Source organism: Ovis aries, chromosome 19 (genome assembly GCF_016772045.2).
Source record: "Ovis aries strain OAR_USU_Benz2616 breed Rambouillet chromosome 19, ARS-UI_Ramb_v3.0, whole genome shotgun sequence".
NCBI lineage: Eukaryota > Metazoa > Chordata > Mammalia > Artiodactyla > Bovidae > Ovis > Ovis aries.
In genome coordinates, this window is record NC_056072.1 from 7,402,950 (window position 1) to 7,420,209 (window position 17,260).

At 44.1% G+C, this 17,260-nt stretch overlaps 1 protein-coding gene across 1 annotated transcript in view; it reads right to left on the reverse strand.

Annotated features, from left to right (window-relative positions):
* The window catches only part of GLB1 (galactosidase beta 1), a 100,763-nt gene that overhangs the window by 48,678 nt on the left and 34,825 nt on the right, over positions 1-17,260 (reverse strand). Inside the window, exons 6-10 of the mRNA XM_015102219.3 lie at positions 14,979-15,159; positions 9,758-9,816; positions 7,920-8,041; positions 7,769-7,809; positions 5,471-5,583 (exon numbers count right to left, since the gene is read on the reverse strand). Coding sequence (XP_014957705.2) covers positions 5,471-5,583; positions 7,769-7,809; positions 7,920-8,041; positions 9,758-9,816; positions 14,979-15,159 — 516 coding nt within the window. The remainder of the gene's footprint in view (positions 1-5,470; positions 5,584-7,768; positions 7,810-7,919; positions 8,042-9,757; positions 9,817-14,978; positions 15,160-17,260) is intronic.

Consider the following 17,260-nt stretch of genomic DNA (forward strand, 5'->3'; position numbering starts at 1 on the left):
AATAGTATAATAGCATGTAGCCGAGTACACGGCACATCTACAATAGCACGTGATGATTGCATTACGGAGAATGAGGCCATTTAGGTTAAGAAGGCTCACTAAACAGAACTTCTGATGCCATTCTTGCCCAAAACACCAGTAAAATCTCAGTGAACAGATTTCTGTTTAAGACGCAAATGCACAGAACTGAAGAACAGGAGAGGAGACAACAGCAACAAAATTTTGGAAGCTGGAAAATGGGACAAATGAATAGCAAATCAGTAGGAAGAAAGGCAAAGAGAATGGGAGGAAACTAAGAACCAGTTCAATTTGGTTCTGAAGAATTACTAAAAGGCTCAAAACTGGCGGCACCAGGTACTTCCAAACCTGGGAGGTACCGGTGCTTAAGTAAATAAGGAGCATGATTTCTTCTTCTCCAAGCTAAGGGTTCTCAAACTCTAGCGCATGTCAGAGGTTCCTCTGACTGTAAAATCCTGGATTGGTGGCCCTACCCACAGAGTTTCTGATTCACTGGAATTGGAATTTCCATCAAGTTACTAGATGGTTCTGATGTGCTGGTATTTGAGAAACACTGCTCTTTGTGTGCAATGCCCTCTCCCACCTGGGGCTAGAGATTTATTTTCTGGGGAGGAGAAAACATGGTCTTTGGGTTCCTGGTTAACCTGCAGAGTTAAGGACACGTGGAGCATTTTAAAAGGGGAGACTGTGATCATGTACAGAGTAAAAAGTAACTACCGCCACCCCAGCCCTGCTCCAGGGTGCAGGATGCTGGCAGCCAGCCGCTTGCTCCAGGCAGAAAATCAGAAGACATCTTTCTTGAAAATCTTAACGGTCATTGAGGAAACATTTAAAGATACTGATACTTTGTAATTTTATATAATTAAACAAAATTAGGTCAAAAAGGAAAAAAGCAACCTCTATAAATTTCCTTTGTTTCCTTAAAGGAAATAAATGAACCTGTTTGATTAGCAGCATAACCAAAAGTTACCTCTGGTTACAATGAGTGTTGACCGTAACAGATCTGGCCCTGACTGTAGGGGGATGCGATCGCTTAACAATACGCCCCAAATTCTCTGGTCCTCTTCACCTCGGTAAGTGGAACTTAGGCCTTGTGAAGATGGCCCAGACTTAGCAACTGGCTTCTGGAGGAAAGAATGTGGAAAAGGGATGGGATGTCATTCTTTGTTTAGGTAACTAAAAGACTGCAACTTAGGGAATTCAGTGATTCAGTGATTCCCTGGGAGTCCAGTGGTTAAGACTCCGTGCGTCCACTGCAGAGGGCATGGGTTCAATTCCTGGTAGAGAAACAAGATCCCATGTGGCATAAATAAATTTAAAAAAAAATTTTTTTTTAAAAGATTGCAACTTTCATCTGGAGGTGCCCGCTCTCTCACAGATCTGTGGGGGAAGCCACGTTGTGAGCCACCTCATGGAGAGTCCTACATGGCAAGGAACTTTAGTGACCTGCCCTTAGCCATGTGAGATGGACCTTTCAAAGGGGAGCTGGTGGGAATGTAAGTTGTTGCAGCCACTATGTCTCCATGGAGGTTCCTCAAAAACTAAAGATAGAGCTGCCATATGATCCTGCAATGCCACTCCTAAGACTGTATCTGGACAAAACTGTAATTCAAAAAAGAAACATGCACCCCAGTGTTTGTAGCAGCTCTATTCACAGTAGCCAAGGCATGGAAGCAACCTAAATGTCCGCTGACAGATGAATGGATAAAGCAGATGTGGTACAGATATACAATGGACTATTACTAAGCCATAAGGAAGAATAAAATTATGCCATTTTGTAGGGTGGACCTACAGATGATCATTCTACGAGAAACAGAAAAAGAGAAATACCATATAACACCACTTATATGTGATCTAAAAATTAGTACAGATGAACTAGTTTACAAAACAGAAGCAGACTCACTGACATAGAAAACACACTTACGGGGACTTCCCTGGTGGTCTAGGGGTTAAGCATCTGCTGGTCAACGCAGAGGACACGCGTTTGATACCTGGTCCAGGAAGATCCCACAGGCCTTGTGGAGCTCAGGCGCCACAGCTACTGAGCCCACTCTCTACAGCCGAGAGTCACAACTCCTGAAGCCTGTGCTCCACAACAAGAGAAGCCGCCGCGATGGGAAGCCTGTGCGCCGCAGTGAAGAGCAGTCCCTGCTCGCCACAACCAGAGAAAGCCCTCATGCAGCAAGGAAGGCCCGGTGCAGCCAAACATAAAGTCATTAACACAGTTCAAAAGAAAACACATTTATGTTTACCAAAGGGGAAAAAGGGCGGGGGAGGGATAAATTAGGAGTTTGGGGTTACACAGACACACTACTGTATATATAAAATAGATAACAAGACCTACTGCATAGCCCTGGGAACTATGTCCAGTATCCTCTAATAAACCATGGTGGAAAAGAATATGTATATATATGTATAACTGAATCACTTTGCTGTATAGGGGAAACTAACATAATATTGTAAATCAACTATACTTCAATTTAAAAAAAAAAAAGAAAGAAGTGGGTCCTTTAGCCCCACGCAAGTCTTTAGAGTCTGCTGCTTGGCTAACAGCTTTCACTGCAGCCTCAGGAGAATTCATGAGCTAGAACATACAGCTAAGCCACCCTATATTCTTCACTGTCAGAAACGGTGTGAGGTCGTATATATACATGTTTGGCCATGGCACGAAGCTTGGGGGATTCACCAGCTAGGGACTGAACCCGGGACATGACGGTGGAAGCCAGAATCCTAACCAGCAGGTAAGCAGGGAACTCCTAACATCTGTTGTTTTAAGCTACTAAGTTTGTGGGTAATTTGTTGCACAGAGATAAACTGGGGAGAAAACAAATGTCTCTTGAAGATTCACATCCACAACTAGCCCACTACTAAAATACGCGCCATTCAGAGCATGTAAGTCAGGAGGGATGTAATTGAAGTTAACGTGAACTAAAGTTCTGGTTGTAGGAAGGAAGTAAAGATATAGATTAATTTTAAATTATTATAAAACTGAATGTTAAAGTTTTTTGAAAGCCAGATATAAAAGAGTGCATATTGTATGAACCCATCTATATAAAGTCAAAAAACAAGCACAGCTAACTTGTGGTGATCAAGGTCAGTGGAAAGTCAGTAATTGGAAGAAACATGAGGGAAGCTTCTGAGGGGTTGTGTGTTGGCTCCAGGAGTCTGTGTTTTATAAATTCACTGAGCTCTACACTCACGAGCTGTGCTTTTCTGGGGAGGGTGGGGTGCGCATACTTCACACTTCAACAGGTAACCCCTAAAGAAACGAAAATACAGAGGATAACATCCAAATTCGGGTGTGGAGGGGGCGGTGATATAAGAAAACAAAAATAAACAGGTCAAAGAAAGTAAGAGAGGAAGACGAAACAGAAAAGGCAGGCAAGCAGATAACTACAAGATGGCTGAGATGAATCGATGTGTATCAAGAGTTATAATGAAATGATGATGAGCAGGTGCACCAGTTAAAAGACAAAATGTTCAGACGAGATTTCTAAAAAATCCAGCTATATCCTGTTTACAAAGGATGTATGTTTTTATTTTTTATTTTATTTTTATTGATTTACAGTGTTGTGTTAATTTCTGCTGTACAACGAAGTCAGTTATACACTTATACATTATTTTTCATTATGGCTTATTACAAAGATATTGCATCTGGTCCCCTGTGCTCTAGAGAAGGACCTTGCTGTCTATCCATCCTAGGCGTCATAGTCTCTCTCTGCTAACCCCATGCTCCCAATCCGTCCTGCTGTCCCTTGGCAGCTGCAAGTCTGTTCTCTATGTCTGTGAGTTTGTTTCTGTTTTGGGACAGAGTTTCGGGGATGTTTTTTAAGAAAGGCTATGGAAGGATATCTTTCTGTGCAAAGATACACCAGGTAAAAGAATGCAGGTAAGTGTATTAGTATCAGACATAACAGATTCTAAGGCAAAAATCAGTATCAGAGGTAGTTTCCATATGATACCAAAAGATTTAATTCTCAATTTGTATTCTAATAATATGGCCTCAAAAACTGACAGAAGTACAAGGAGAAATACATAAACACAACTCTCTCAATAACTAATAGAATAAACTCACAAAAATTAGGAAGGATATAAAGGATACCAATAGCACCATTAATAAGCTTAATCAAATGAACACCTATACAGATTATAGCCAACAGTTATAAAACATGCGGTCTTTTCAAGAATACATGGAATATTTTTGTTCATATTGGTATAAGCCAGGCTGTATGAGGATGTTCAGTACATTTCAAGGGATTGGTATTACACTCAAAACATTCTCTAACCAGAATGCAACTATGAGAGAAACCATCAGACTAGAAAAATATTTGTGTTTCATATTTTAAAACCTCACTTCTGAACATTTGAAGGGTCAAAGAGAAGTCAAAACAAGCATGTTTAAAAGCAAATAATAATAAATATATTATACATCAAGACTTACGAGATGCACATAGCAGTACTTGAAGGAAAGGTACAGACTTGACTATTTATGTTAGAAAAGAACAAAGTCTGGTTTAAAAAGCCAAGCTTCAAATAAAGGAAGGAAACTATAAAGACAGGAACAAAGAGCTTTGAAACAGAGAACAAATGTACAAGGCAGAACTTGGGAGCCATCACTCTAAATTCTAGAGATTAAACCCACAATAAAAATGACACGAGCAACATTTCAACCACACATCTGAAAATGCAGATGAAATGAACAAACTCTGAGTAGTTAGGTATTGACTCTACTTTTTAATAGGCTTAAAGTATTTCATAATATTAACGTTACCACTTAGGCTTAAATTGAGACTATGCTGAAAACAAAAAAAAAAGTTTATACCATTTATAGGCAGAAAACCTTTGTTTTTTAACTTCAAAACGCAGGTGACTGAGCAGAAAAACTGTGGGTTTTTTTTTTTTTAAAGCCACACAGAGACAGGAAACCCCACCTGGGTGCGTTAGATGCTTCAAAAGGTCACAATGCTAGCAGGACTAAGTGTTCAGGTGTCAGACCAGGAGGAAATAGCAATCACTTGCTCCAAAGCAGAAAAATGAAGCTCTGCTGACAGCTCACACTTGCCCTGTGTTCACAATGCCCATAGATTTTCTCTCCCGCACACTTCAGCTATTTATGCGGGTACACATTTATACCTTTAGTATAAATAATAGTAACGGCTAACACTTACAGGAGAGCATATGTGTAAGGACTATTCCCGAGGCTTTACCTATGTTCTTTCTAATCTTTACAACATAACCGCGTGCTGTGGCCTCACTTGCTGACAGGCTCACTCTTAACTGTGGGGGGGTGGGGGGGTGGGGTGGTGGCCAAGCCTTGAGGGCAAGTCTAGTTGATGCCTCCCTTCATCCATCCTTTTACACACAAAGGCTGCAGGAGATGTCTACAGAGCATCGTGAGTCCCAGGCAGGCTTGGTCCAAGACCAGCCCCTGGAGCATGTACAAAGCACTCACCTTCTGAATAATATCCCGCAGAGCAAAATACTTCTCCGTGAGGTCCCCAGCCTCGCTCAGCGGGGCATCATAGTCGTAGCTGGTGGGCTGTGGTTGGTAGGGCGTGTTTGCTCCTGGAAGACAAAAGCATGCCCCTGGTTACTACAGAAGGCCTTCTCCTGTGACAAGATCTTATGGATTCGTGGAGGGGGTGAATAAGGAAGCACATTAGAGCCAACTGGTCAGTGACAGAGAGGTGGCCCTCCAGATGCAAGGTCTTCCTGCAGGTGGCCCTCACTGAGCTCCTTGGTGTCTACAAAGGACTTTCCCCATTTACCCTCTCAGCAACCCCAGCAGATATCCCCGCACTGGATCCGCAGGGCATCCGAAGCTCCCAGCACAGCCCCCAGACATCTCACAGCCAGCAGTGGCCAGGCCTATGGCACGACTCACATGTCTGACTGTTAACCTTGCAGCTGTGATCTTGATGACCTCCTCTGTGGCTAAAAAAAGGTCCATGATAGACCCACAGGTTTCTGGGCCCAGGATCAGCAGCAAACCACTAAGGGGTTATCAGACCAAGTAAACTTGGAGAATTTTATCGTAATTTTTCCTGTCCCCAAAAAAAGACCGTGGAGGGACTTCCCTGGTGGTCCAGTGGTCAAGACTCTGTGCTTCCACTGCAGGGGGCGAGGGTTCAATCCTTGGTCAGGGAACTCAGATCCCACATGCCAAGTGGTATGGCCAAAAAAAAAAAGACCATATAGGAAGTATAGGAACGGTGCATTTGCTTTGGAAAATACTGTGGCAGTTCCTCTACCTCTAAAAATAGAGTTAGTTAGTTACCAGGTGAACCAGCAATTCCAATCCTAGGTGTACAGTCAAAGGAACTGAAACAGAGGTTCAAACAAATCCTTACACATCATGTTCATAGCAACATTATGCATAATGGCCAAAAGAGGTAAAACAACCCACATGTCCATCACTGATGAATGGAGAAACAGAATGTAGTATATCCGCATAATAGAATATTATTCCTCTATAAGAAAGAATGAAGTACTGATACCCACTGTGATATGGATGAACCTTGAGAAGATTATGCTAAATGAAAGAAATTAAACACAAAAGGCCACATACTGTGTGGTTCTACTTGTACTAAATGTCCAGAACAGGCAAATCCATAAAGATAAGGAGTGGTGGCCAACAGCTGGGAGAAGGGGCAGGGGGGCATTTCTTGGGTATGAAGTTTCTTATGGGGGTAATGAAAATGTTTTGGAATTAGATGGTGTTAATGGCTGCACAAGTTTGTGCTAAACTAAATACCACTACATCATATATTTTAAAAATCATCAGTTTTAGGGTATGTGAATTATGCCTCAACAAAATGTTTTTTCAAAAAGAAAGAGAAAAAACACCAGAATATATGAACAAGTAAGTTAGAGCCAGAGACTATGATTTGCCCAGTTAGCTTGATTTTAAACAATAGTTTCTAAATGCACAACTTACAGCCCTTAAAATTTTTTTACAGAAAAATGATTTTGTAGGAATGCTCTGGCAGTCCAGTGGTTAAGACTCCATGCTTCCAAAAAAAGAAAAAGACTCCATGCTTCCAGTGCACGGGGTATGTGTTTGATCCCCAGTCAAGGAACTAAGATCTCACATGCCATGAAGTGTGACCAGATAAAAGAAAAATGATTTTTTGACCTACTGTATAGCCGGAGAACTCGATATCTTATAGTAACATATTAGGGAAAAGAATCTGAAAAAGAAATATATGTATCTGTATCTATATCTGTCTGTCTATCTAACTATATATATATCTGAATCACTTTGCTGTATACCTGAGATACAACATAAAGCAACTATACGTCAATAAAATTAAGAAAACCTAGAAAAATTCAAATTTACATAGGGAAAAAAAATTCCACTTCTATGATTCTTACACATTTGTAAATTAAATTGAAATGTTGAAGTAAATTGTAAAAAGTAACTTTTGCACATCTAAAACAAGTATAGAAGGGTAATTCATAAGCAGCCTAAAGCTACTCATTCATATAACACTGATTATTTCATAACACCTGCATACTCAATTAAAAAAAAATCATTCTCAATAGGAAAGTAAATCCAACATCTCTCTTCCTAATAAATAAAAAATTAAAGTGATTTTTTATTATTATATAGGCAATCTTACATATTAGAAAATTTAGGAGAAGACAAACCAAACCAGAAGAATCACAGATGGCCATACGCATGGACAAAATCAAGCACCAGAAACATTCTACCATTAGATTCTACAAACAAATGTTAAATCGCTCTTACCATTCCAATAGGCAAAATTGCTGCCACCTATAAACATGTACCTACAAGGAAACAAGAGAACAGATAAGCCCAGAGCTCATCATGAACCCACAGCTTCACCATGAGCCCACAGCTACAGAGGACACCCTTCCCTCCAAAAATTAACACTCACATGTTTACATTTGCCCCAAGAGCAAGCATATCATGAAGGGTGAAAGCCACCACTTTAGAGCTGACTGTTGAATGACGTTGGCCCCAATGATCTAACCATCCAGTGTAGAATTCAGAATTGATCTAAAAAGAAAGGGATATGGAGCTTAGGACAGACTTAAACCTTCACACGCTGGGCTTCCCAGTAACTACCGCCCTAGGTTACCCACTGAAGAACAGGAAGAGGGGGCAGCTGACATTCACTGCTTTGCTGGGAACTGGGGGACCAATGAGGACGTTTCATAATGGCATTGCCTAAACTGAGGTCTCAGGTGCGGACAAGGCAGGTGCTCCTGAAAAGCTGTACCTGCATCGAAATCTTGTTAACCCACCCCCAGTGTGAATATGGGAGGGAAGTTTGTTGGGCAAAAGAATCAGATGACAAAATATGTTTATGAAATAATTAGCTCCAAATTCACCCTTTGTGAGAATCCAGATTTTCAGATCTCAGGTTGACTTACTTTAATTGAAGAATACTTGTTTTACAATGTTGTGCCAATCTCTGCTGTACAGCAAAGTGACATACAGACATTCTTTAGGTCTCAGACTGACTGAATGTGTTGTAGAAATATTGTCCAAATATTCTAGCGCTTGGTGTTTCTGTTGGGCATGACCCTGCCAAGCCCTTGTCTACAAAAAAGAGAAATCTGGATGTGTTCTGGGGACTTCTTGTCTCAGGCTGCAGGAAACAGCTCCACTCAGTCTGTGAACACGGGTTTTGCATGACTCAGGAAGCAGAGGCCAGGTTCAAAAAAGGCTGCTTTGTTCAAAGGTGGGTACACAGGCGGGGCAGCCTGACCTGCTGCGCGGAAAACATCCCTTACGTGGGGCCAAGTAACAACAACAATTGCGGGGAGGAGGGAAGCGGAGAGAGACACACATTCAGTGATGGGCTGAGCATACCTGCCAGGACCTTATTGCTGTCTCTGCCTCCCAGCCGCCTACAGAGATGCCACAGAGCCCGGCAACTCCCAGAGCATCAGCACCCTATTTCCCCACATCTCCTGGCTGCCTGTCAGAAACTCAGTGCCCCTGCCTCAGACCCAGTAATCAATGTCTGTATTTTCACAAGACTCCTATGTGATTTCTGAGTAGACTGAAGGCGGAGCAGCTCTGTCACAAAGAGCTCTCAAGAAACACGGACCTGAACTCAGATCCCTGCCACTCACCAGCTGTTTAAGCACGGGCAAGTGACATAGTCTCTGAGTCTCACTGAAAAGAGCGAGCTCTCATAACACCACTTCTGAGAGTTACCACGAGGACCAAAGGTGACGAGGCATGCCAGGGTGCAGAGCCTGGGACTTCCCTGGTGGTCCAATGGTTAAGAATCTGCCTTGCAATCCAGGGGATGTGGGTTTGATCCCTGGTAGAAGAACTAGGATCCATTCTGGAGGGGACAGGATGGGGACCATGGTGAACATCCCCCCTCATTAAGCTCTGCTTTTTTTTTTTCTTTTGCATTAAAAAAAATCAGTTTTATTTCTTTTTCTTTCTTTCTTTCTTTCTTTCATGATTTGGCTGCACTGGGTCTTCATTGCAGCAAGCAGGCTTCTATAGTTGCAGCACATGGGCTTGGTTGCCCCTCCAGTGCAGGGCCTTAGTGTTGAGCAGTGGCACTGCTTTAGCTGTTTTCCACGTGTCCAGAAGGCGGCCTCTACAGCCCCATCAGTTCTGACTCCAGACCCAGGGAAACCAAGGATCCATCCCCACCCTTCACAGCACCTCATCACTCTCCCCCAACAGCAGAAAAGAAGTCTGTACAACCAACTGGTCTCCCCATGCCTCACCGCTGACTCTTACCAGGGGTCCTCTGGGCTCAAATTTCCTCTGGAGCATGAAAGCAGCTGTGAGGTTGGAACCTGAACAATGAGAAAGAGGAGAGAGGTCAGCCATGGGAGGGACAAGTTCAAGAAGAGATTCCTTTGGAGACTTCCCAAAGGAAGTGAGTCCAGTCGTTAAGTCTGCCTTGCAGGGACTTCCACGTGCCAATGCAGGGGACATGGGTTTGATCCCTCGTTGGGGAACTAAGATTCCCACGTGCAGGAGAGCAGCTAAGCCCACGCACACCGCAGAGAATCTGTGCTCTACAACGAAAGATCCTGAGTGCTGCAGTTACGACCTGGCACAGCCAAGTGTATAATAAATTCATTTCTTTAAAAAGGGGACTTTCCCTGGTGGCACACTGGGTAAGAATCCTCCTGCTAATGCAGGGCACACGGGTTCGATCCCAGGTCTGGACAGATCCCACATGAAGCAGGGCAGCTAGGTCCATGCGCCACATCTACTGAGCCCAGGTGCTGCCACTCCTGGAGCCAATGCACCTAGAGCCCACAACAAGAGAAGCCCGTGTACCACAACGAAGAGTCGCCCCCGCTCGCTGCAACCAGAGGAAGCCCGTGTGCAGCAACGGAGACCCCGCACAGTTGAAAATAAATTAATAAAAATTAAAAAAAAAAAGATTCCTTTGCAGGACCTGAGCCTCAGGCTCCCTGCCCTCCCTCATACCCCCGTGGGCCTGCACACCTCCAAGCCAGCTTTAGGTGAGGACTCAGACCATACATTCGATGGACTGTGGGGACCACAGGATGATGTTCCCTTTGTGAACGGTGTCTGGGCCTCTCCTGACTGCACTCCTCTGGGGGATCATGACACAGGCCTTGTGCTTCCTCTGTGCCCCCAGAGCCTAGACACACGGCTGGTGTGCAGCTCTCTCCACTCAGGTATCTGGGTGACGAAGCTGCTCCCTACACGATGACCCTGCTTTGAACATACTTCCCGGTAGGCCCCACAGCACCATATGCATCACAGTGCCACAAACTAGAACCAGACATGGAGCAACAGACTGGTTCCTAATCGGGAAAGGAGTACGTCAAGCTGTATATTGTCACCTTGCTTATTTAACTTCTATGCAGAGTACATCATGACAAACGCTGGGCTGGATGAAGCACAAGCTGGAATCAAGACTGCCAGGAGAAATATCAATAACCTCAGATATGCAGATGACACCACCCTTATGGCAGAAAGCGAAGAGAAACTAAAAAGCCTCTTGATGAAAGTGAAAGAGGAGAGTGAAAAAGCTGGCTTAAAGCTCAACATTCAGAAAACTAAGCTCATGGCATCTGGTCCCACCACTTCATGGGAAATAGATGGAGAAACAGTGGAAACAGTGGCAGACTTTATTTTTCGGGCTCCAAAATCACTGCACATAGTGACTGCCACCATGTAATTAAAAGATGCTTGATCCTTGGAAGAAAAGTTGACAAACTTTGATAGCATATTGAAAAGCAGAGACATTACTTTGCTGCCAAAGGTCCATCTAGTCAAAGCTATGGTTTTCCCAGTGGTCATGTATGGATGTGAGAGTTGGACCATAAAGAAAACTGAGCACTGAAGAATTGATGGTTTTGAACTATGGTATTGGAGAAGACTCTTGAGAGTCCCTTGGACTGCAAGGAGACCCAACCAGTCCATTCTGAAGGAGATCAGTCCTGAATATTCTTTGGAAGGACTGATGCTGAAACTGAAGCTCCAGTACTTTGGCCACTGATGCAAAGAACTGACTCACTGGAAAAGACCCTGATGCTGGGAAAGACTGAAGGCAGAGGAGAAGGGGATGACAGAGGATGAGATGGTTGGATGGCATCACCGACTCAATGGACATACACTTGAGTAAGGTCCGGGAGATGGTGAGGGACAGGGAGGCCTGGTGTGCTGCAGTCCATGGGGTTGCAGAGAGTCAGACATGACTGAGCAACTGAACAACAACAACAAATTAACAAATCAAAGGGACAAATCGTGCTCTAATACATTTATCCTGAGTCACAGAGTACACTCTGCATTTTAATGTGTACATCTCAAGCCATTCCAGACCACTTGTGCTCAATTTTTGTCTTTTGAAGTGTTCCATTAGGATGTCTATGTCTCATCTTGCTTCCCACATCTTCTGTTATCCCCTCCTCCTCTAAAAAGAGAAAAAGTTTCTCCACAGAGAAGTAATGAGCACAGACAGTGTCTCTCCAGCCAGAGTCGAGGACACCCTGGCCCACCCTGCACCAGTTCCTGCAGGTGTCCCAGAGTGCAAGCACACCAGCCCAGCCTCCAAACAACCCCTTGCCGTCGGACAAATCTCGGGCTTCTCTGTGAGGCTAGCTCTCAGGAGAGAAAGTGATGATCAAGAAAGAGTGGAATTTCATTTACTTTACGGCTGTAAATTTCTCACTATTAACTAAGCATTAGGTGGTTTCTAGATCTTTTGTTTTAAGTTTTTACTGGAGTATAGTTGATTTACAATGTGGTGATAGCTTCAGGTGCACAGAAAAGTGAATCAGTTATACATACATATATATCTACTCTCTGACTTTTTTTTTTAAGGTTCTTTTCTCATATAGGTCATTACAGACAACTAAGTCGAGTTCCTGAGCTATACAGCAGGTTTTATACGTTATCTATTTAACACACAGTAGTACGTATATGTCCGGAGAAGGCGATGGCAACCCACTCCAGTGTTCTTGCCTGGAGAATCCCAGGGACGGGGGAGCCTGGTGGGCTGCCGTCTATGGGGTCGCACAGAGTCGGACACGACTGAAGTGACTTAGCAGCAGTATGTATATGTCAGTCTCAACCTCCCAATTTATCCCTCCTCCCGCCTTATCCCCTGATAACCATGTTTGTTTTCTACATCTGTGACCCTATTCCTATTTTGTAAGTTCATTTATACCCCCCTTTTCTAGATTCCACATATGAGGGACATCGTGCGCCATCTGTCTCTCTGTATCTGACTTACTTCACTCAGTATGACAGTCTCTGGGTTCATCCGCGTTGCTGCATATGGCTTTATCTCACTCTGGTGTGGCTAATATTCCACCACATCTACTTTCTCCGCTCCTCTGCTGATGGACATTTAGGTTGCTTCTGTGTCCTGGCTATTGTAGACAGTGCTGCACTTCACGATGGGGGCGCAAGTATCTTCTGGAATTCTAGTTTTCTTTTGCTCTAAAACCTCAGGAGTGGGATTGCTGGATCGTATGGTAGTTTTGGTTTTTAAGGAACCTCTATACTGTTCTCCATAATGGCTGTTACCGACTTATATTCCCACCAACAGTCTAAGAGGATTCCCTTTGCTCCATACCTTCTCAGCATCTACTGCTTGTAAATTTTTAGATGATGGCCACTCTGATTGGTGTGAGGTGATACTTCATGGTAGTTTTGACGTATATTTCTGTAATTATTAATATTAGTGCTGTTGAACCTCTTTTCATGTGCTTTTGACCATTTGTATGTCCTCTTTGGAAAGATGTCTATTTAGATCTCTTCTCCATTTCTTAATTGGGTAACTTGGTGTTTTGTTTTTGTTTTTTTTTTTTTTGGCTTCCAGATCTTGAAACCTGCTCTCAAGAGCCTCTCCTGGGATCTGACCCCAGGCATTGCCCCTCTCACACTACAGGAAATGAAGCTGCCACCATCCCCCCTGCCCCAGGCACACTGGCCTTGAGTGTCTGTCCTTGAACCCACAGCGGTAGCAACCATGCTATCACCCCACATACAAATAACACTTATAACTAACTCGTGATAATCCTCAATTTGTTCCACCCAACAGAAAAATACTGTGCTTTTTCATTGCTGTGTTAGGAAATGTGCCAAAGCAGGAGGAAACCAGCATGCCACTTCCTGTTCAGCTCTTTGTAGATGACTTACTTCATCACCAAGTGATCTGAGCAATGTACCATGTTTCTAGAAACACTCAGGAGCCAGTTATCTCTTTGTTCGTAGTGGAGAAGAATTTCTTTAAAAATGCAACTTCAGTCAGCATCCTTCTCTATAGAAGGGAATGCTGGACGTGTGTCTCCTCCCTCAGACAGGACAACAGCGGGGTCTTTACGCTACTTGAAGAGCTGGTCTTTTGGGCGAGTGGGATAACGTTTTATTTTGAAATCATTCCAAATTTATAGGAAAACTGTGAGAATAATACAAAGAACTTATTTTCTCCTTCGCCCAGGTTCCCCAACTGTTAGCATTTTACCACATCATTGGTTTTTTCCTCTCTATATAAATATGCACATTTTTTTTTCCGAGCCATTTGAGAATAAGTTGTAGACAGGATGGTCCGTTACCCCTAAATACTTCAGCATGTATCCCCTAAAGAGCAAGAGCATTCTTTAAATAAATACAATACAATGATTAAAAAAAAATGGGAAATTAACATGGAATACCATTATCTAATAGAATACCATTATCTAAAGGCTTTATTCAAAGATTTCAATTGTCTCAATAATGTCCTTCATAATAACAACAACCAAAACAAACAGAAAAAAAAGTCCAGGACCCTTTTCAGGATCACACTGCCCTTAAACGTGATGCCTTTTATAAAAGCCGCTCTCAACCCACGTGAAGATCTCTTAATGTCGTTGCACCCCGAGCACCCCAACCATGCTTTCATGTGCAGAACCTCGGTGGCTCATGCAGCACGAATGCGTCAGGAAAGATGATTCTTTGCAGCATCAACCAAACCACCTCCGGCCCATCACAGTTCCCAGTGTTATGAGTTATACAGAAAGAAGGCGGAAGTGCCAGGCATGTTCTCTGCACTCCAGAGCTGACCTCAGAGTTCACAGTGGCCTCAATTCGGCCCAAGCACCCAGCCATGACTTGGGGGGATGGAGGCGGTAAGGGGGCAGGTGCAGAGAAGAACAGCACATCCCAGACACAGCCTGAAAGGTGGAGCTCTTCCAGCTAGGGGAACCCCTGGCAGCAGCCCCTAAGAAAACAGGACTCCAGGCTGCAGCCAGCTCTGCCAGGGCTGGAAACACAGCCTGTGTCCTAAGGGCCAACTCAGCTGACATCAAACCATCTGTGCCACCAAGGGGTGCTTTATCAGGTATTCTATTTTACCATTACAAATGAAGGAAAATTTGGGAAATCCTATTCAATATGCCCATGCCACTTAAACAATAGCTGCTTAGAGCAATCGACTGAGTAAAAGGCCCAGATCCACCTGCTGAGCTGGGTTTCTGCAGACACCAACCTGTGCTGAAGTCCACGGTGGCGTAGAGCCCCTGGAGCGCCCCGCACTGCAGGAACTCCTCATTGACCCCGTCCGTGGTGAACAGAAGCACGTCCTCACCCAGGTGGTCCTGGAAACGCTTCTGCAGGAAACGCAAGTAGTCGTAATCACAGGAATAGTAGCTGCCATATTCATTTTCAACCTGCAAGTTTAAAAAAGAGGAGGGGAAAGAAATCAAGACTCCAACGTTCTAAGGCAAACTGTTGTTTGGAGAAACTCCCCGAGCCTCTCTGAGATGATGACGCTTAGTGGTCCCCTCCCCCTAAATATCTCCTACACTTGATCCTCAAAACTCATTTTCCAAAGAGCAACTCAGCATAAACACCTAAGCCTGTGAGTCACAAGTAAGACCCAATGCAGCCAAATGAATAAATCAATAAATATTTTAAAAAATCTTAGAGCTATAGAGTTTAATGAAGGAAGCATGACGCTAAAAAAATACACATAATAAAACTTCCCAAACAGAAAATCCAAACCAATTAAAACCAAACTGTAAGTGTGGGTGTGAGGACAGTTGGTTGGTAGAAGTGTGGAAAAAAGCACGAAGCTGATGGTCATGAAAGTCAGGACAGTGAGAAAAAGCAGAGCACGATCAGGAAGCTTCTAGAGTCCTGGTCACAGACCATTTCCCATCCTGGGTGGTCATTCTGCGGCTGTTCTCTCCACAGTGCTTCATTCACTGCACATTACTGTGTGTGTGTTACAGCTCACAAGTTTACAGAAATTTAAAAATTGCCCAAACATAAAAATTTCAACTGGCACACAACACAAAACAACCTTCTGTGATACAAGGAATATGATGTCTTTGAACATGAGCACAGGAAACCGAGCACCCCACCCAAGAAGGGATAGTTGGGGAGTTTGGGATTAGCACGTATGCACTGCTGTATTTAAAACGGATAACAAGAAAGACCTGCTGTGCAGCACAGGGAAGTCTGCTCAGTGTTATGCGGCAGCCTGGCTGGCAGGGGAGAATGGATCCATGTATATCTGAGTCCCTTTGCTGTGCATCTGAAACTATCACAACATTGCTAGTAATTGTTAGAAACTCCAATACAAAATATAAAGTTAAAAGAAAAAGAAACCGTGAGCCCCCGGAAAACAGGTGTCCAGCCTGAGGGAAGCTGGGAGAGGAGGTTAACGGAGCTTCCCCAGAGGGGTTACCCGAGGCAGCTCTAGACAGAAAGGCACTGGTCAAGGAGGCGAGACAGGTGGAGAGCGCCGCTCAGAGAGCAGGCTGTTTGCAGAATTGCTGGCAGCTCCAGGAAGCCTGTGGACACAGTCGGGGTGTGGGGAGGGGAGGGGAGTGATGCAGAGGAACCCAATACCACCGTCACTGTCTAAAAGTGCTACCTTCCAAATGGCTTAATGCATGATGGTTTTCTCAGCAAGAATCTCTCTGACTATACTGTCATGGTATGGGTTCAAAAAGCAAAACGGGGACCTCCCGGGTGGTCCACTGATTAAGACTCCATGCTTCCAATGCAGAGGACACAGGTTCAAGCCCTAGTCGGAGAACTAGGGTTCTATATGCCCCCAGGTACGGCAAATAAAATAACATAAAAATGTTCTGGGACTTCCCTGGTGGTCCAGTGGTTAAGAATCTACCTGCCAAGGCAGGAGACTTGGGTTCAATCCCTGTTCTGGAAATATTCCACATGCCACGAGGCAGCTAAGCCTATGGGCCACAACTCCTGAAGCCTGCGTGCCCTCGAGCCTGCGCTCCGCAAGAAGAGAAGCCCGAGCGCCACGGCCAGAGAGAGCCTGAGCACGGCAACAGAGACCCAGCGCAGCCAAAATAATACCCTGTCTTCTGGATGCTCTTAGGAAGAAAGAAAACAGGCAGTGGCAGCCAGTACCAAGGGCGTCACAGGGCATGAAGCCGTCCTGAAAAAGGAGGTGTTTCCATTCAGAGCAGGACACGCTCCTTGGGAGACTGATCCTGATACCCTGATGACCTGATCCTCATCAGCAGCCCCTTTGAAAATAAGTGAAATAAATCTTAAGAAAAGCTTCATAAATACCGGCAAGGTACATTCCCCCTCATTTTCTTTTTCCTCCTTTTAATTAAAAAATTAAGAGCTATTTACAGGGACATCCCTGGTGGTCCCATGCTGAAGACTCTGTGCTCCCAATGCAGGGGGCACAGGTTCAATCCCTGGTCGGGGAACTAAGATCCCACAGGCTGCACGACACAGCCAAAAAGGAAAAAAAACAGGTACTTATATGGCTGTGTCTTCCTT